We start from the raw sequence: 21,954 nt of genomic DNA on the forward strand, positions 1-21,954 counted from the left end.
CTATTCAAATCTAGAATGGTGGTCAACTGGAGAATAAGGTTTCGCAAATGTCTTGATGATTGTGGAACCCAGCACATCACTTCAAAAGATAAGGCTGAAGCACTTGCAACAATCTGAATGATCCAATCTCTCCCTCCTCCAGAGCTCCTCAACATCACCCATTACAGGCATCATCATTCGCTGCATGTGATATCAAGAAATGGCTGAAGGCACTGGATATTGCAGAAGCTATGAGTCTTGACAAGTATTCTGGCAATAATACTGAGAACTTGTTCTCCAGTTCTTGCCACACCCCACGTTAAGTTGTTCCAGCACTGCCATCTACCGGACAATGTGAAAATTGCCCAAATATGTCCTTTGCACAAAATGTAGAACAATTCAAACCAACCAATTGTTGCCTCATCTTTTGATCCATCAGTGAAATGAAGAAATCGGTGATCAATAATGTTATCAAGCAGCACTTGCATAGCAATTACCAACTCGTTAAAATACAATTGTGTTCTGCCAGTGCCACTCAGGTCCTGACCTCATTACAGTTTTGCATGGACGAAAGAGCTAAACTCCAGAAGTCGTGAGGGTGCCCTGACATAAAGGCAGCATTTGACCAAATGTGGCATCAAGGAGCCCAGGTTAAACAATGGGAATTGGGGGAAATCTATCTGCTAATTGGAGCACATGACAAAGGAATTTGGCTATACTTATGGTATGCCGGTTACCAGTTCCAGGACATCAGTGCAGCTATTTTTCAGAGTGTTCATGGTTCAACCATCTTCAGTTGCTTGAATGTTCTTCTCTCCATATGTCAGAAGTGGGAATATTTGCTAATGATTGCATAATGTTCAGCACCATTTGTGACTCCTTGGATGCTGAAGCAATCCATGATCAAAGGCAACAAGATCTGGACAATATCCAGGCTTGACAAATGGCAAATAACATTCGTGCCCACAAGCATAATTCTATTAGTTAAAATAGTGATGGAAAAGGATAGACCAAATCTAAAAGTTGAAGCTTCAAATTGGAGAAAGACCAATTTTGATGGTAGTAGGCAAGCATTTTCAAAAGCTGATTGGGGACAGATGTTTGCAGGTAAAGGGACGGCTGGAAAATGGGAAGTCCTCAGAAATGAGATAACGAGTCCAGAGAAAGTACATTCCTGATCGGGTAAAAGGAAAGGCTGGTAGGTACAGGGAATGCTATATGACTAAAGAAATTGAGGGTTTGATTAAGAAAAAGAAGGAAGCATATGTCAAGTATAGACAGGACAGATCGAGTGAATCCTTAGAGTATAAGGGCAGTAGGAGGATACTTGAGAGAAATCAGGAGGGCAAAAAGGGACATGAGATAGCTTTGGTAAATAGAGTTAAGGAGAATCCAAAGGGATTTTACAAATACATTAAGGGCAAAAAGGTAACTAGGGAGAGAATAGGACCCCTCAAAGATCAGCAAGGCGGCCTGTGTGGAGCCACTGGAGGTGGGGGAGATACTAATCGAATATTTTGCATCTGTATTTACTGTGGAAAAGGACATGGAAGATACAGAATGTAGGGAAATAGATGGTGATATCTTGAAAAATGTCCATATTATAGAGAAGGAAGTGCTGGATGTCTTAAAATGCACAAAAGTAGATAAGTCCCCCAGGACCTGATCAGGTGTACCCTAGAACTCTGCAAAGCTAGGAAACTGATTGCTGGGCCACTTGATACAAATATTTGTATCATCAGTAGTCACAGGTGAGGTGCCAGAAGACTGGAGGTTGGCTAACATGGTGCCACTGTTTAAGAAAGTTGATAAGGACATACCAGGGAACTTATAGACCAGTGAGCCTGACATCCGTGGTGGGCAAGTTGTTGGAGGAAATCCTGAGGGACAGGATGTACATATATTTCAAAGGACATGGACAGATTAGGGATAGACAACATGGCCTCGTGCATGGGAAATCATGTCTCATAAACTTGACTAAGTTTTTTGAAGAAGTAACAAAGAGGATTGATGAGGGCAGAGTGGTAAATGAGATCTACGTGGACTTCAGTCAGGCATTCGACAACGTTCCCCATGGGAGTCTGGTTAGCAAGGTTAGATCTCCTGAAATACAGGGAGAACTAGCCATTTGGATACAGCACTGGCGCAAAGGTAGAAGACAGAGGGTGGAGGGTTGTTTTTCAGACTGGAGGCCTGTGACCAGTGGAGTTCCACAAGGATTGGTGCTGGGTCCAATACTTTTCATCATTTATATAAATGATTTGAATTTGAGCATAAGAGGTATAGTTAGTAAGTTTGCAGATGACACCCAAATTGGAGTGTAGTGGACAGTGAAGAAGGTTACCTCAGATTACAATGGGATCTTGATCAGATGGACCAATGGGCTGAGAAGTGGCAGATGGAGTTTAATCCTGGAGCATCGGTGATTGAGGGGTACCTTACAGAGGTTTATAAAATCATGAGGGGCATGAATGGGATAAATAGACAAAGTCTTTTCCCGAGGATGGGGGAGTCCAGAACTGGAGGACATAGGTTGAGGTGAGAGGGGAAAGATATAAAAGAGACCTAGGAGGCAAATGTTTCACGCAGAGGGTGGTATGTGTACAGAATGAACTGCCAGAGGAAGTAGTGGAGGCTAGTACTATTGCAACATTTAAAAGACATCTGGATGGGTATATGAATTGGAAGGGTTTGGCGGGTTGCTGGCAGGTGGGGCTAAATTGGATTGGGACATCTGGTTGGCACGGACGAGTTGGACTAAAAGGTCTGTTTTCTGTTGTACACCTCTGACTCTAATTGCCAGGCAATGACCATCTCCAACAAGAGAAAAGCTAACCATTTCCACCATGACATTCAATAAAGTTACTATTGCTGACTTCCACATTATCAACATCCTGTGTGTTTCCATTGACCAGAAACTGAACTGTCTATTCAGTTGGTCATTCGTGGATATAACTGGACATGTGTATATGTATCCACACACTTGTGCTACATGAGCAGCATATAACTCACCAGTGCCTGTCCTCCATCTTCAAGGCACACTCAGTGGCGTGATAGAGAACTCTCCACTTGCTTGGATGAATGCAGCTCCAATAACACTAAAGAAGTTGACACCATCCAGGATAAAGCGGTATGCTTATCAATACTGTTATGGACTAGGCCAGACCACTCAAAACATTCTTAAACAGGCAGCTGCAAACCATAGCTTTGCAATTTGTTTTGGTAAATGTACAGTGAAAATGACCCAGAGTAAGATAGCTACGTTGACTACTAGATTTTAAAACAGAAAAATTTATTCACAAAATTATACAATGAAACATAAAGAACAGAATAAAGAATCCCTACAGAACATGACCTATCCAGCTAGACTTAATTATGCTGTTCCAAATGTACATAACAGTCACAATAGGCAAACTCCCTTTTTAAAAAAAAAACAGTATCAATGGAACACATGCTTACAGGTTGAATTTGAGGGGCAGAAAGGAGGAAGAATTTCAACACAGCTACCTGTTAAACTTCCCAGTTCAAGACTGCACTAAAACTGCTCAGCTCAGGTCAGCTCGGCTAGACAGCTGACCACACCCCTCTCTTTATACAGGTCACTACTAAAGCATGACCACTTTTGTCTGAAGTCTCATCTGTTTACATATAAACAAAAGGCACCTTTAAAATCCTACTCCTCTCTGTACCAAGCCAGACTGACCAGAGTCCAGCCCAGTTTATTGCCCCTCTGGGAAAAAAAAATCAAGGATAGAGTCTCCTTGAGCCAAGGAACAGCTTTTAGCAAAAAAGGGACTAGCTTTGTGACACCTCCCTCCTTTTAAAAAAAACCCATCAATACCAAAATATGGCTTCATTTTTGACACTTTAAAACCTGGTTAGTAGTCTAACCACACATATACACTATACTAACTATAACCATGCAAACATGCACAACCACATGCAAATTTAGGTCACGGTACACCCACCACCGAACACCTCCGTATCTCATTCGAGTCTCTAATGCATCGGCTATCATGTTTTCGCAACCTGCCACGTGCACAATTGTCAAATTGTTGCAACAACAACAAGCTCCGTCTAAACAGTCTGGCACTTTTGTCCTTAAGTTTTTCCACAAATGTCAATGGGTTGTGATCAGCGTATACGATTGTCTCAGATGCATTGCTGGTAATATAAACACTGAAATGTTGTAATGTCAACATCAAGCTTAAAGTTTCTTTCGCCACCGTTGAATATTTCTGTTGATGAACATTCAACTTCCTGGAAAAATACCCGATAGGTCTTTCTATCCCCTTGTCATCCTCCTGCAGCAGCACTGCACCGACACCCACATCGCTGGCATTGATAGCCACGTTGAAAGGCTTCGTGTAATCTGGTGTGACTAATATTGGGGTAGTAGTTAATACCATTTTTAAGCTGTCAAATGCCTTTTGATAGTCCTCTGTCCACTGAAACTGAGTGGAGCAGCCACACTGCTGAAGTTCAGCACAAACTTCCAGTAAAATCCACTTAATCCCAGGAACCGTAATATACCACTTTATTTTTGTCGATGGTGTGGGAAATTCCCCAATTACTTTCGATTTTGCATCTCATAGGACCATTTGTCCATGTCCAATAACATGGTCCAGGAAGGTGACTTGGGCTTTGGCAAATTCACTTTTAGCTAGGTTTACCACCAAGCCTACCTTCCGAAGTCAATCGAACAAGTCCGAGAAATGCTGTAAATGTTCTTCCCATGAGTGACTAAAAATCACCAGGTCATCAATATACACCACAAAGTTGGTAATTCAGCAATGACCTTATTAGTTAGTCTCTGAAATATGGCTGGAGTGTTTTTCATACCAAATGGCATGACTTTGAACTGCTATAGTCCATTTGGCGTTACGAAAGCTGCAATTGCCTTTGCTCTGTCTGACAGAGGTGCTTGCCAGTAGCCTCTGAGAAAGTCCAACTTAGAAATGTAAGTTGCTTGTCCCACTTTTTCGACACAGTTCTCCAACCATGGAATTGGATATGCATCAGTCTTTGTAACAGCATTGACTTTGCAATAGTCCACACGTAACCATTGGGTACCATCTGGCTTTGGCACCATGATTTTGGGTGAGCTCCAGTCACTGTAACTCACTCCGATTATGCCACCTTGGAGCATGTGCTGTATCTCCTTCTTAACCTCTGCCAACTTTAGAGAATTAAGCCGATAAGGATGTTGCTTAATTGGAACAGCATCTCCTGTATCTACATCATGCACAATTAGGTTAGTACTTCCCAGTTTATTTCCGCATATCTCCCTATATGATGTAATAACTCTTTCAGGTCATTTTGATTTTCTTGTGGAAGGTAACGCAATAATTTATCCCAATTTTTGACAACTTCATTGTCCAATTTGATTTGAGGAATATCAAATTCAGAATCCTCTGAACTTGGTTCTCCTTCTGTGCTGTAATTGTTAACACCATCTCTGCTTGCTGTCCTTCCTTATCAAAATACCTTTTGAGCGTACAGAGGAATTTCGATTATCCGAACGAGATGGGCCGGCACTATTTCATTCGGATAATTGATTATTTGGTTAATTGATTCAATTCCTTTCCTCTGGGGTTTGGGAGTTTTCTATTAAGTCTGCTCCCTGCTCAGGAGACTAGACAATACACCGCACACAAGCCCCCACCCCACCCCACCCCAACCCTGTCCAGCACCATACCCCCCCCCACCCAATCCCCAACCCTGTCCAACACGCCCCCAAACCTGTCCAACGCTGTCCTCTGCCCTCTCCCAACACCACCCAACACCCCCCCTGCCCACCCCCAACCCCGTCCAGCACCACCTCCCCCGCCCAACCCTGTTCAACACCATCCCCTGCCCTCCCCAACCCCGCCCAACACCGCCACTCCCCCGTTTGCCCCCACCCATCGTCCGCCGCCCCGTCCGCCCTGCCCCCGTGTCCCCACCATCCCCCCGCCCTGTCAGTCCTCCTCACCCTCCGGAGCAGCCGGACTGGGCACCTACAGTAAGACTGCTGCTGCCTCTGTGTGGTAAGTCTCCAAATACGCATGCACGCACACAACCTTTTACTACAACGTTTTGACAAGTTTCACCATTGTCCTGTACAGGGCAATGTTAGAGAGAATATCTGGGGAAGGAGGGTTTAGGGTTACACCCTCTGTCGAGCTTCAGGGAAAGAGTGAGGTGGGGTGGCAGGAGATCAGTCATTTGGAGACGGTGCCTGGATTGATGTCCAGGACTGTTCTTGGCAGCATTTCAGTGAGCCGAGTTCGTTTTTAATCATTGTGCCTGTAAACAAAAGACATGATCAGGGTTGAAACAGCTCTTAGATGTAATATTTCTATTGAGACTTGGATCTTTACTCTATGCCTCTATTATATTAGATTAGATTAGATTACTTACTTCAGCCCAACAAGTCCACACCGACCGCCGAAGCGCAACCCACCCAGACCCATTCCCCTACATTTACCCCTTCACCTAACACTACGGGCTATTTAGCATGGCCAAGTCACCTAACCTGCACATTTTTGGACTGTGGGAGGAAACTGGAGCACCCGGAGGAAATCCACACAGACACAGGGAGAATGTGCAAACGCCACGCAGAGAGTCACCTGAGGCGGGAATTGAACCCGGGTCTCTGTCGCTGTGAGGCAGCAGTGCTAATCTGATAATCAGCTTTGGATAATCTGATATTCGGATAATTGATAATTGGATAATTGATATTTGGATAATCGAGGTTCCTCTGTAAATGGGAAATGAGAGGTTACGCATTTTGGCAGGAAGAATAGAGGAGATAAATAATAAATGGAGAAGAGTGCAGAAAGCTACTGCACAAAGATATTTGGGAGTTCTCATACGTAAATCTCAAAAAGGTAGCATACATGTTTTGCAGGAAATAGGGAATGTTGCCCTTTGTTTCAAAGGGAATGGAGTACAAAAATACGGAGGTTTTTCAAAAACCTTTAAAAAGCTATTGTCAGATTATTGCTGGAATGCTGTGAATGGTTTTGGCTCATTATCTAAGGAAAAATATGATCACATTGGAAGCAGTCTTGAGAAAGTATGCTGGGCTGATCCTTTCTGTGGAGGGGAGGAGAGGTTGAGTAGGTTGGGCCTGTGCTCATTAAGGTCAGAAGAATGAAAGGTGACCGTATTGAAACATACAGATTCTTTGGGGACTTGATGGGTTAGATACAGAAAAGTTGTTTTCTTTTGTGGGAGAGTCTAGGACCAGAGGGCATATTCATAGAATAAGGGTTTGCCATTTTACAACAGATGAGAAGTTTCTTCTCTGTAGTCGTGAATTTGTGAAAATCGTCACCACAGTGCGGTATGAAGGATGGTTCATTAAGTATATTCAAGGCTGAAATAGAGTTTTAATCAGCGAAGGAATCAAAGGATATGCAAAAAAGGCAGGAAAATAGGATCTTTCTAAACTGGACAAGATACAACACTGCTATGAGCATTAAGATGACAGGGAGGATTTAAAGTATCAAGAAGTCCAATGAATAAGTTAGATAAGTTGAGAGCACTAAGTACTTGGCTGTACAATAGCATAGCTATTACAGAAACATGGCTCAGTAATGGTTGTTAACATTCTCAGTTACAAAGCTTTCATGTGGTCATTGAGATGGATAAAATAAGATGGTGGCAGTATGATAATGAGCTGATTCGTCATGATCTCATTGAATGGTGGAGCAGACTGGGTACATTAGTCGAGGGTAAATATAAGGTAGGGGAATGGATCTGGATGGGTTACTCTTTGGAGGGTCTGTGTGGGCTAGTAGGGCCAAAGGGCCTGTTTCCACACTAGGGATTCTATGAAAACTTAATGGGCTGCATGGCCTGCTCCTGCTCCTTTTTGTGTTATGGTCCCTCAGTTGATCCTACATGGCATAGTTTGTTGATTCTTCTAGCTGTTATTGTTTATCTAATATTGCATAACAAAATATTTCATTCACGTTGTGGGTGTAAAGTTATTTTTACTTGCAGTGATTGATGGTAATGGAGAGATGTATACACAGTTATGGCTAGATATAAGTAGAGTTTTCCACACGTATAGTTTCTTAATAGTTCACTTTTTTTTTTAAAAGAACAGGTCATTTCCTTTACCAGTAAGTAGACAGACAAATGTCTTTTGGTGTGGCATTGAGTCATGGAGCCCAGAGAAGTTCTACGTCTCAGCCTTTGTTTGCAGTGAGTAAGCTAATTCAGTAACAATGGAGGTCAGTCATAGTGGATAGTGCATTCCAGTAGGAATTGTAAGAAGTATATCTGATGGGATGAATGTCTTCAGTCATTTTGAATTTCTTTTACCTGGAGTTTGAATTCATTTCTAAAATGTGTCATTCACAGGAAGGAATTTGTGCTGAGGTCTGCATTCGTAATATGGACAAATGTGTTCTTAACTCATAGGAATGTCTTTTATGCCTTCCCGTCTTTCAGAAATAAATTGCCAGCTACATTTTTATAATTGAGTTCTCCAAGGTATTGCTTGTGGGCCAGCTTGCACCGCGAGTATGGTTTGTGATAGTTATAGCAATGTAGCCGAAGACGTGTAGTAATTTGCCCATTGATGCAAAGCAGCAAATTGACAGAACACGATTGAGGCAGTTTACAACACTTCACTGGGACTGAAAAATTCAAATATCAGATATGTTTGTAATTTATTGCTATGCTATATAACTTGTTAAGGATGAACACAACTTCCTTTCTCACTTGCCCCCTCTCTGTTCAGCCCCTTTCCCCTGACTGTTTTTTCTGTATTTACATTATCTTTTTAACCTCAATCCATTTGCAATATTTACTTAGATGTAAGTGCTTTAGTTCATTCTTTGCTCTTTCCTTCTCCCACTGCAAAACCACTTATGTTTTTCTCTATGTATCTGCTCAATTTGAAAGAGTACATTCTCTCCTAAGTCTCTGCAGCAGATTTTGTAATTTTGACCAGGAAAGTTGCTTCCAGTTTTTTTAAAATCAAACTCTCCAAAGATGTTGTGGTGAACTTCTGGAGCAGAGGGCAGATTTTAACACAGGCCCTCTGCTCCTGTCATAGGAACACAACCACTGTACCAGAAGATTACCTTTCACAGTTTATTCCATAACTTTTGTTTTTGTAATCAACCTGTTCAGAGATGTTTTGACACATGTCTGGAGAAGGTGGGTCTTGAACCCAGATCTCCTGGTTCAGAGATAGAGTTCACAAGTACCACTTGAGTCGCTTGAATGAACCTGTTCAGATGTTCGCTGACACGCCCTTGGAGCAAGTGGACTTTGAACCTTTGGCCTTCTGACTGAAAGGTACAGATACTACCAACATACCACAAAAGTACTAAACGTTTCTTTCAAAGTTGATACTCCAATGTTTTAGTACCTAAACAGAGAATTTCTTTAATGCAGCCTGAACCTGGGTAATTAATGACACCAGCAATCTGTGGCCAGAACCAGTGTCTCTTGTATATCACACTTTGACCCTGTTGCAAGCATTGGTCCCATCAAAGATTATTAAAACAAAATTAAAGATTTGTATTTAAGGTCTGAAGTTGCATGAAATGCTGAATAAAAATCTCCCCTGCAACTTGGAATTGGTTATAAATGTTCTGTCTAGTGCTGCAGTACAACTGGGTCTTGCAATTTCACAAAAGCTTAGTGAAAGCTACAACTTTCAACATGCATCTCTCTTATGCTTTCTCTCTGAAACATGCAAGATTTGTTGTAACCCCTGGCATTTTTCTGCTTGATTTCTTTATGACACTGATTACCTGGCGTCTACAGAAGCAGCATGAAATCGCCAGTTTTCATGATGCATCAGTCTGTTTTGCACAGAATTTGTCAAAATAGCTGGAATCTTGCATCGTCCCAGATCCAGATTAAATTTTTAACTGATGTTCCAAACAAAATGGCAAGAATAGTGAAACATCTTGCTGATAATTGATCAGTTTTATAGTTAATGTACTGATTTTAGTATTTCTTGAAAATTTTATACATTTGTCTGTAAAGTCGTCCATTTACGTTGCCGCACTTTATGTTCCATTATTTTAATGTTTATTCTTTGGAGCCTGTTTTCCAGATTTTATTTTTGTCATTTTTGTTTCAATGTCATTTCTGTGTTGTCAATCTTAGAATTGCACATGTGGTCATCACAGATCCGCATAGTTCTTACCTTCCAGTGTCTCATCCTTTTGGTTTGGTGGTAGACTGGGGGCAGAATCATCCCTGTGCACTCAGCAATTCCCGACACGGTTTCTCTGATCACGCTTGAGAGTGAACTCAGATTGGGAGGAGGAGGGAATCCTGTCTGCTTGAAATGTGACTGAGAGCACGAAAAGTGATTTTTGTAGAGGAAAGAGACAAAAGATACATTAGCTGAGGGGAGTGAGTGGAGCAGTTGAAGCTGCTGATAGTTTTGGGCAATGCGCCACTGCTGCAGATCCTGCATGAAGCAGAGAAGACATCAGCTCCAGACAGATGGAACAACACCCCAGTTCATGCAAAAAACACCACTTCCTTCATGTTTAGCATTCTCATTTTTATGAAGTGGAACTCTTGTTATTTATCAATACTATAACGTTTGTTAGGCTGTAATTTCCTATTTATGATGTAATGAATACTTCCCTCCTTGTAGTCATATGTTACTTTGGTAGAAATGTTACCCACTGAGTAACCAGAAATGCCAATTTTTAAACTCATTATGCGAGATTCAATGTTTTCCCTTCACTAAAGACTGTATTTAGGAGCTTACTTCATTTTATAAGTTACTTCAGCTAAGAATGCACAGTGCTGCACATATTTTGCTGTTTTTAAACTTTTGCATTAGTTTTGGGTGAGAATTGTCCAAAGGAATGAAACTCTGGCTTTAACATTGATTCCGCTGGGAATTTTTGTTTCATTTGAAGTTATTTCAACTAAATTTGTGATTTTCAGGAACTTTGAAAATTAGACTTGATTGCTGTTTTCTGCCTGTTATTTGCTCCTCAGTGAAATCTTCATTATTTTTTTGATGTGCTCTTGTTTAATTTATTAGATGTTTGGCTCAACTAGCCAATTACCTTTTAATTTAGCAATCTCAGTTCTTTGTCTTATCAACTATCCCCCTGCCAACTGTGATTCCTCACATGCAACATTTTCAGGTTTGATGCTATTTATTTTTGAATGCTGGAGAATGCAGTGTTGACAGACCGTATGCTTTTGCCCGAAACGTCGATTTTGCCTGTCCTCGGATTTTGCCTGTCCTCTGATGCTGCCTGAATTGCTGTGCTCTTCCAGCACCACTAATCCAGAATTGCTGTGCTCTTCCAGCACCACTAATCCAGACCGTATTTAATGCCCACCCTTTTTAAAAGAAGTGAAGCTTTAGCTGCACCAGATGAACTTAGATTGGAAAAAAAATTCCATGGAGTAAAATCTGAACATCCATGTAGTTTCATTTGCCAAGTGCTGCATAAAATTCAACAATCACTTGTGAATGGTGGTTAGATGCCATCAGAAGTATTGCATTCTGGGCAGTGCACCTCAAAAAAGAAGAGATGGATCCAATAGATACTTGACAGTACAGACTCACTGGGTCAAAGGGCCTCTTCTGTACTATAAGATTCAAATATGAAAATGACTCCTTTGTGTCAAATTACATCTTTTTAACATAACCTCCTATAATTTTAAAATCATTTCACGCTGCACATTTGAATTTGAAGGAGCAAAGGCTTAAGAGGACTTATTTTACACACAAGTTGCTCCAGCGATATTGAATTGCACGAGCTGTGTCATTGTTGGGAAGAAGTTGGCTTGCAAACTAAATTCTAACTGATTCATTGAACTGTTGAATATGCTAAACAAAATGTTGACATGCAGAACAGTTTTTCAGTTCTAATTGGATGTAACCATTGCGTATTTGGTTACAGTTTACAACATTTTAAAAGACATTGGAGCAGGTACATGAATAGGAAAGGTTGAGAAGAATATGGGCCAAATGCAGGCAAATAGAACTAGTTCAGTTTATGATACCTGACAGGTATGGGCGAGTTGGACGGAAGGGTCTGTTTCCATGCTGTATGACTCTGACTCGCAACAAAGGAATTGTATATGTGACATTTGAGTGAGCAGCAACAGGAGTAAAGTGACTAGTTTGTCTGTTAACTTCAGGCATGCTGGTTTTGCATCATTAGTGAACAGACAGCTGCTTTTCAATTTGGGGAATGAATAGACAATAGGTGCATGAGTAGGCCATTCTGCCCTTCGAGCCTGCACCACCATTCATGATGATCATGGCTGATTATCCTCAATCGGTATCCTGTTCCTGCCTTATCTCCATAACCCTTGCTTCCACTATCCTTGAGAGCTCTATCCAACTCTTTCCTAAACGAATCCAGAGACTGGGCCTCCACTGCCTTCTGGGGCAGAGCATTCCACACACCCACCGCTCTCTGGGTGAAGACATTTCCCCTCATCTCTGTCCTAAATGGCCTACCCCTTATTTTTAAGCTGTGTCCTCTGGTTTGGGACTCACCCATCAGTGGAAACATGTTTCCTGCCTCCAGAGTGTCCAATCCTTTAATAATCTTACACGTCTCAATCAGACCCCCTCAGTCTTCTAAACTCAAGGGTATACAAGCCCAGTTGCTCCAATCTTTCAACATAAGATAGTCCCGCCATTCCAGAAATTGACCTCGTGAACCTACGCTGCACTCCCTCAATAGCCAGAATGTCTTTCCTCCAATTTGGAGACCAGAACTGCACACAATATTCCAGGTGCGGTCTCACCAGGGCCCTGTATAGCTGCAGAAGAACCTCTTTGCTTCTGTACTCAATCCCTTTTGTTATGAAGGCCAGCATGCTATTAGCTTTCTTCACTACCTGCTGTACCTGCATGCTTGCCTTCATTGACTGGTGTACAAGAACACCCAGATCTCTCTGTATTGCCCCTTTACGTAAATTGATTCAATTTAGGTAGTAATCTGCCTTCCTGTTCTTGCCACCAAAGTGGATAACCATACATTTATCCACATTAAACTGCATCTGCCATGCATCTGTCCACTCACCTAAACTGTCCAAGTCACCCTGTAATCTCCTAACATCCTCCTCACATTTTACCCTGCCACCCAGCTTTGTATCATCAGCAAATTTGCTAATGTTACTATTAATACCATCTTCTATATCATTAATATATATTGTAAAAAGCTGCGGTCCCAGCACTGAGCCCTGCGGTACCCCACTGGTCACTGCCTGCCATTCCAAAAGGGAGCCGTTTATCACCACTCTGTTTCCTGTCAACCAACCAATTTTCAATCCAAGTCAGTACTTTGCCCCCAATACCATGCGTCCTAATTTTGCTCACTAACCTCCTATGTGGGACTTTATCAAAGGCTTTCTGAAAGTCCAGGTACACTACATCTACTGGATCTCCCTCGTCCATATTCAGAGTTACATCCTCAAAAAATTCCAGAAGGTTAGTCAAGCATGATTTCCCCTTCATAAATCCATGCTGACTCTGACCTATCCTGTTACTGCTATCCAGATGTGTCATAATTTTATCTTTTATAATTGACTCCAGCATCTTCTCCACCACTGAGGTCAGACTAACTGGTCTATAATTTCCTGCTTTCTCTCTCGCTCCTTTCTTAAAAAGTGGCACAACATTAGCCACCCTCCAATCCGCAGGAACTGATCCTGAATCTATCGAACTCTGGAAAATAATCACCAACGCATCCACGATTTCTAGAGCCACCTCCTTCAGTACCCTGGATGTAGATCTTCAGGCCCTGGGGACTTATCAGCCTTCAGACCTAACAGTCTCTCCAACACCAATTCCTGGCAAATATAAATTCCCTTCAGTTCAGGTCCTTCAGCCACTGTTACCTCTGGGAGATTGCTTGTGTCTTCCCCAGTGAACGCAGATCTGAAGTACCAATTCAACTCTTCTGCCATTTCTTTGTTCCCTGTAATATATTCCCCTGTTTCTGTCTTCAAGGGCCCAATTTTATTCTTAACCTTTTTTTTCCCTTTCACACACCTAAAAAGGCTTTTACTACCTCCTTTAGATTTTTGGCCAATTTACCTTTGTACCTCATTTTTTTCTCTGCGTATTTCCTTCTTAGTAATCCTCTGTTGTTCTTTAAAAGCTTCCCAGTCCTCTGTTTTCCCACTCATCTTTGCTATGTTTTGAATGAGGGAAAATAGACTGCAACATCCAATAGATGGAGGTGACTGTGGAAAATGCTCATCTTCATTGTGTTCACTCTGATCAGGAGTGATTTAATTAGGTAGGTCCACCCTGTTAGGTTGCAATAAACATTAGTCAGCAATGACAGGGCAAAGTTTCTTTTAAAGAGGATGGTTAGCTTCAGTGTTGCATGTAAATCTAGCTATTTAAAATGGAACTTTATGAAGGGGTAAGATTCTCATATTTGTATGAAATTATTCTGTGTGAGGGGTCTGCCTTTAGCTCTGGTGAAGTTGTCTTTTATGTAAAATTTCCAAATGCTGTGTTGGAAAGGTTAATTGCACAAACTGACACATTCAGCATTCTGTGTTGACTTCGTTTTGTCTTTGTCTTGCATAGCTGAGTTCACTTTGATGCATAATACCAGAGACTCCATGAAACTGGGCAAACTGTTGAACATATCTCTGTCCACACTTTTGGAGGATTGAAAGGGAACTGAGGCCATCAGTGCAGAATGGGACTGTTGACGCAGGCTTGTAATTCACTTGCTGAATGTATTAATAAAGGTAATTTCCTTGAGTGTTTGAAAGAGAAGCTTTTGCTCCACCCAGTCAAAGGTCTTTTCTGCATCGAGAGATTATCAAACTTGTTACAGCTATTACATTTGTGACTCAGAGCGTGTATTCTTACAGTGCTACTCCTCAAGACGCTTACCAAGTTGTTTATTTTCAGTGGACAATCCCATATGACTGCTTCTAGTCTAGAGACAAAAAAGTCTTGGCCAATATTTTACAACCAAGAGAAGAAACGTGGATCTGTATCATGAATGTTGTATATATTAATATAATGGCACCGCCTGGAAAGTGTATGGGAGGGTATTTGTTCCTAGCATATATTTGAGATTTATCTGGAGTAAAGTTGGGCCTTGGAAGATAGGGTAGTCTCAGGGTTTGATCAGTTCGGAAGCATTTTACTGACAGCTGGAACTTACAGACTCAATTTGGGGCAATGAGCAGTTGGTAGTGGGGCAATGTAGTTTTAAGATTTGTGCTTCGTATTAGGACCCAGTAGCCTGCAGCCTAGCCCAGTGTGTCTTTAAATATGTTTTGTTTGAATACTTAAAGATCTGTATCAGTGGTGAAGTGATTTAAAGAGAATGTACTGACCAAACCTCAACTAATCACAGCTGTGCTTCATCTGGCTGTCTTGGGGATGCTGAATTTGGATGAGTTCCCAGTCTGCTGCTGACTTGGAAAACCTCTTAACAGAAATCAAGAATCTGTTGTAGCATGGAACTTGTTCGTTTGTACGCTGGCTGTATTTAAAGTCACTGAATGCCCACTTTGCCTTTTATAGTATTCCCTCTCCAACAAAAGCCTGTTTCTTTATAGCTACCAATCACATTTGTCCTATGCAGCAACAAGGCTGAGGACGAGAAGGCAGAGAGCTCTACTTCAAATGCTACTCTGAGGTCTTGATTTTAACTGGGGGCAAGTTTGCTTTTGAACAGTGGATATGTGAAAACGGACAGGTCTGAGTAAAGTACATGAGTGCTTTACTGCTTTTTTTATGGTGAGGAATATTATAAATGGAGACAAATGTGGTCAGTCATAAAACAGAGGGTTCTTTTTTGTGATTCCGGGTGACAAACTGCAAAACAAGGAGAATACAGTTTTATTTAAAATAGTTATGATGTGTTTGAGGTGTTGTAGATAGCCTGTACATCTGTCTACTGCTTAAATCTGTCAGTACTGTAGTGAATAGACTGCAGTTTGTTGCATTGGACCTGTGAATCTTAGTATCAAAAGCAACTACTTACCATTGTGATGATACTTACTCATGTAGATCTGGAAAATAGTCACAGCATGTGAGAACAACTATTGATATCTAATGCAAGGGATTTTGCAAGCGCCAGATGCATTATAAATTGTGCTGTAGTATAGTTCGTCATGTCTACTTTGGACCAGAACAATAAAAGGCTTTAGATTCTACAAATCTTCCATTCCTTATCTTTAAAAAATATACCTAGCGTATGGGGAATTATCTCTGGGATGGCAGAACTATGCTGCAAGGAGATATTGAGAGTCTATGTTCTCAAGCGTATGAAGAATGAGGTGATCTCATTGAAGCATTCAACATTATTACAGAGCTTGACAGAGTTAGCATGGGAAAGACATTGCCTCTATTTGGGGTGGGGAGGGTGGGACGAATCTGTAGAACTAGGGAATACTATTTCAGAGCAAGTTAAGACTGAGATCAGGTGAAATTTGTTTTCACTGTGGTGAATCTTTGGAGTTCTCTACACTAGAGGACTTTGGAGACTCAGTCGTTCAATATATTCATGACCAAGATCAATAGATTTCTAGATATTAAAGATAGGTATAGAGATAATGCAGGAAATTGTTGGAGAAGTTCATATGGCTAAACAGCAGTGCAGACTTGAGGCGCTGAATGGCCAACTCCTGTACCTATTTCCTATGTTCCCATTCTCCATACCTGATTTTCCCAAGGTGGATATAATACTTGCACATCAGTTTAATAACTCTGTGATGCAACATCTTGCTTGGGTAATGAGGGTGCCATTATTGTAGGCAGCACGGTGGCACAGTGGTTAGCACTACTGCCTCAAAGCACCTGAGACCCGAGTTCAATTCTTGCCTCAGGCAACTGTCTTTGTGGAGTTTGCACATTCTCCCTGTGTCTGCGTGGGTTTCCTCCGGATGCTCCGGTTTCCTCCCACTGTCCAAAAATCTGCAGGTTAGGTGAACTGGCTATGCTAAAATTGACCGTAGTGTTAGGTGAAGAGGTAAATGTAGGGGAATCGGTCTGGGTGGGTTGCTTTTCGGAGGGTCAGTGTGGGCTTGTTGGGCCGAAGGGCCTGTTTCCACACTGTAAGTAATCTAATCTAATCTAATCTCCATGGTGTTTGGGTATTGCAAATATCGGCCCTTTTCAGGCCCAGCAGGAGTATTCAATCAGCACTGGCTTTCTTGTTCGTTGAGTGTAGAATCAGTTTCTTCCCTCTTAGCACAAAGATAACTTCATGCAGCTGTAAACTATAGTTAAAAGTAAGGATTGGGGATAGGTGATGCTATACTACAACTTCAATTTATCAAGACTGTTTCCTCAGAACAAGGCTAATGAATTTGAGTTATTGACTGGGGGGGAGCAAGTCTGAGAAATGAAATCATTTACTAATGCAGGACTGCTCTTCTCTTCAGCAACAACTTAAAATAGCTAGTCATGAGGGTGACAGACCTCAAAATGAACACTGGCTGTTAGAGATCAAAATCTATTTTTCACTGTAGTAGCCTGAAGCAAATTTTTTGCTTTGCAGCCAGTTCAGGATGTCTGTTGGCAACTATCCTGTTCAGTCTGGGTAAGCTGCATTTACTGTAAAATTTACTTCAGTGAAGGACTAATCAACACCTTGGCTGTAACAATCTTTGTTGCCTTGTTCAATGCAGGTGTTGTCTTGTGAGTCCTGAAACTTGAAAATAAGACTTATTGTGTAGCTTTGATTAAGTTAGTGTGCATCTGACATCGTACCTTAGAGTCTAAGGAAAAATTGATAATTGAATATGCCACAGGGTTGTCCTGTTTGAACTGCTGACCCACATTTGGTGGTTTCTCAATCTGGTTCGATTCACATTAATATGCAATTTCCTGCTCACTTGTGCATCGTTCTGAATAATGATATGGAGGTGTTGGACTGGAGTGGACAAGGTCAGAAATCACAACAAGTTATAGTCCGACATATTTGTTTGAAATTACAGCCTTTGAGTGCTCCGAAAGCTTGAGATTTCAAATAAACCTGTTGGACTATAACCTGGTGTTGTGTGACTTCTGACCTCGTTCTGAATAAGCTTAGAGCAGCTGTGTAAAAGCATCCTGATTATTTCTGATATACATTTTCATGTTTTATATTGTTTTATTAAACAGAATACTTGCAACTATAGAATGCCTGGAATACGAATAACTTCCCCTTTAGCTGATTTGCAGTTTTATTTGTGCTTTCTGTTTCAATACTAACTTGCTTTTGGAGATTCCTATTCCCTACTCTTACCCACCTTTTAGTGAGGAATCAAAAATCGTGGTGCTGGAAAAAGCACAGCAGGTCAGGCAGCATCCAAGGAGCAGGAATGTCGACGTTTCAGGCATAAGCCCTTCATCCTGATGAAGCGCCACAATTTTTGACTCTGACTCCACAGCATCTGTAGTCCTTACTTTCTCACTATTGAGGAATTGACTGCTTTGCTTTTGAATATTGCTGCACCGTTAGAGCTGTTATAATGGGTAGTGTTCATTATTTGCATATTTGAGAGCTGGGTACTGTCCCAACTGCTTAAGCAGGAGGTTGATGCCTTGCAGAATGAGATTTTACCCAAATATAAGATTTCTTGGCTGTGCACAAAATAAATGGTGTATGAATTTAATTGTGATCATAGCTCCAAACATTTATATTTTTTGCAAGGTCGTCTTGACTAGCAACATGAATGCATACTGCGAATCTAATCTAATAGTGACTCGTTAATGGTTTTTAAACTTAGAAAGTGTTTTCTTTGGTCTGCTGTTTTACGGCACTTCTTATCAAGGTTAAATAATTGGACATGGTACTAAAAGTGGTGTCAGACTAACTCAGTGTTCAATGGGTTTACCTTTCTGATAAAACTCGCTGAGGTGCAGACTGCAGAGGCAGAATTTGCTCACAAAAATGAACAGCGTGGATTAAACCTAAAATATTGATTGGTTGATGTAAGGGATGTTATGTGCAGTGCTTGTCCTGCCTATATAGAGACTTGGATCTGCCAAGCCATCCTTTTCATTCTCTATCATTCACTTTTTTTCCTGTTTATCTTTCAAGTAAGGATATTTGGCTTCTGCACCCTTGTTATTCTCCAATCTCTCTGCCTCTCCCTCAAGACTGTAGGTCACATTCACTTGCTTCATATGCCTTGCATGCATTGACAAGCAATACATGCACAGTACTCTGGAGTGCAGAAGTGGAATTTGTGATGGGTGTGGTTGATTTGGCAGCATACAGAATTTGGTTTTAGATAAGAAAAGGAACGCAGCTGTTTTTTTAATGTACTGAGGGCAAGACCAGCCTGCCTATTGACACAGTTAGGAGAAAGTGAGGACTGCAGATGCTGGAGATCAGAGCTGAAAATTTGTTGCTGGAAAAGCGCAGCAGGTCAGGCAGCATCCAAGGAACAGCAGAATCGACGTTTCGGGCGTTTCTTCATTCCTGAAGAAGGGCTTATGCCCGAAACGTCGATTCTCCTGTTCCTTGGATGCTGCCTGACCTGCTGCGCTTTTCCAGCAACAAATTTTCAGCTATTGACACAGTTAACAATAACATGCTTTATATCTTGTTCGTGGACTTCTATGTCATCAGATTAAAAACTAGACCAATGGTAAAGTCACTTCCACAAATATGACTGATCAGGAAAGACATTTTTGTACATTTTCTTTCAGTTTTTGTCTTTTCCACAGTGAAATATGTTGAAATTTTCAATAAAAACCACTGATAAGGTGCCTATCCATGCAGAATTCTTGATTAGCAAGCTGTAAATTGCTTTAATATTGTGCAGAACTCCTGTTTGTTGAAATAATGTATTGAGCAATAACAGAAATGTCATTTGAAATTGTCCAACAAGCCAATCAGTTGTGTGAAACTGCTAATGAAATAATCAAAAGGAGCTGGTTTGACTCAGGCATTGGAAGCAGCATTGCTGCACACAATCCTATTGACCCTGCAAATTCCTCCTGTTTATATCTGGGGGCTTGTGACAAAATAGGAGAGTTGTCCCATAGACAAGTGAAACAATAACCTGACATAGTCTTTCTCGCCAAATCATTACTGCTAACTTCTAAGATAGACCATTACAATCCCTGGACCAATCTTGTCCCAAGGGCAGGACAGATTTAGCAGAGGCAGTGGTAAGCAGTAAGGAAAGAGTTGATTTGAGAGTCTTCAACATTGACTCCAGACAACATGATATTTTGCAGCATCAGGTCAAGTGTGATGAAGGAAACTTCCTGCTGATTAGTGCCTGGAATACTCCTTCAGTGTGAATCAGTAGTTCATGCTTGCCATGACACAGGAATCGCTGAAGGTAACAAGGAGACAAAAATATACTCTGGATAATGACTTCAATGTCCATTATCCAGAGTGGTCTCATAATACACAACAGACTGAACTCGTGAACTTGAAGGGCATAGCTGTAGACTTGGTCAGCAGCAGGTGGTGAGGTTACCAATAAAAGGAAACATCTACTTGAGCTTTTCCTCGCCAGTCTACCTGCTGCAGATGCCTTTGTCCATGACAGCATAAGCTAAGAATGACCATGACACAGTCCTTATGAAGATGAAATCTTCACTTCACTCTGGGCATACCTCCATCATATTTTGTTATCACCACTGTACTTAATGGGATAATCTACAATTGATCAGCCAGCTCAAAACTGGGGCAGCCAAGTGATGCCATGGGCCACCAGCAGCAGCAGGATTGTATTTAATCACAAGCTGTAACCATATGGTCTGACATTTCCTTCATTCTGCCACAATCGTAAGAGATAAAACAAAAACAGAAATTGCTGAAGAAACTCAGCAGGACTGACAGCATTTATGGAAAGAAAGCAGAGATACCTTTTGAGTGCAGTGATTCTTCATTCATACTCTGATGATAATCAGGCAAGAGACAGTCCTGAATCAATGCAGCATGGAGCATTATTAAAATAACTTGTGACCCAGTAATACTACAAACACAAAACAGCATGCATGTCAAATGGGGAGGGGGATAGGCTTATGATAAACAAAACTAAACAATCCCATAACACTGAGATCAGATTTAAGTTCTGCAGCCTTTGTCATTGAATTGTGAATGGTGGTGGACATTTGGGCAACTAATAGGAGGGTGATCCACAAATATCCCCACCATTAGTAATGGGGGAGAACATCATACAAGTGCAAAAGAAAACCCTGAACATTTGTAACCATCTTCAGCCAGAGGTATTGGATAATTTATTTCAAACTCATCCTGAGGTTCACAACACCACAAATGTCAGTTGTCAACCAATCTGATTCACTTCATGTGATATCAAGAAACGATTGAACACTGGACATTACCCAGGTCAAAGCACCTCAATTGACAAATGCAAACATTCACTCACTTCACCACTGTTGCACAAGGGCAGCAGTGTGTACCATCTATAAGGAACACTGCAGCAACTTACTAAGATTCTTTTGACAGCACCTTCCAAACTCTCAATTCTTTCACTTAGAAGGTCAAGGACAGCAGATGCAAGGGAATGTTACAGTTTGGGCTTGGAACTATATTGCTGTCTTTTCACTGTTACTGAGTCAAAATCCTGAACTATCTTCCCCAGGGATCCTGTGATTATATCTGCACCAAATGCGCTCCACCTGTTTAAAAACAAATCTGATCACCACCTTTCAGGCAAAATTAAAGATGGACAATAAATGCGGGTCTTGCCAGTGACATCTATGTCCCATAAAAGGTAAAAAGCACCCTTAATGGATCCTAAGTATTTCCAAGAAGTATTTGTATTGCAAGCCCAATGGAGATTATAGGATGGATGAGATGTGGAGCGCAAGAACTGTGAAAGGCTTTCAAGGCAAAGATAATTTGGATAGTTAACTGGATCTTGAGGGAGGTACAGCAGCAGAATTTTGGATGAATTGAAATTTGCAAAGTCTGATAAAAGATGACCGATAGAACATTTAGAAATGGGGAGGCAATAATGTAGCGGTATTATCAGTAAATTGTTAATCCAGAAATCCAGGTAATATTCTGG

General features: G+C 41.2%; 1 protein-coding gene across 6 annotated transcripts in view; it reads left to right on the forward strand.

The window, feature by feature from the left end:
- LOC122562805 (paxillin-like) overlaps positions 1-21,954 on the forward strand; it is a 166,092-nt gene that overhangs the window by 53,501 nt on the left and 90,637 nt on the right. Inside the window, exon 1 of one of the 6 annotated variants that reach the window (XM_043716033.2) lies at positions 14,565-14,700. The exons of the other annotated variants lie outside the window; for them this stretch is intronic. Coding sequence (XP_043571968.2) covers positions 14,649-14,700 — 52 coding nt within the window. The 5' untranslated portion in view covers positions 14,565-14,648. Of the gene's footprint in view, positions 1-14,564; positions 14,701-21,954 lie in introns of those variants that run through there. 6 annotated transcript variants of the gene reach the window in all.

This window comes from Chiloscyllium plagiosum, unplaced genomic scaffold, assembly GCF_037043375.1.
Source record: "Chiloscyllium plagiosum isolate Xiang-an unplaced genomic scaffold, Cpla_swu_hap1 HiC_scaffold_24, whole genome shotgun sequence".
Lineage (NCBI taxonomy): Eukaryota > Metazoa > Chordata > Chondrichthyes > Orectolobiformes > Hemiscylliidae > Chiloscyllium > Chiloscyllium plagiosum.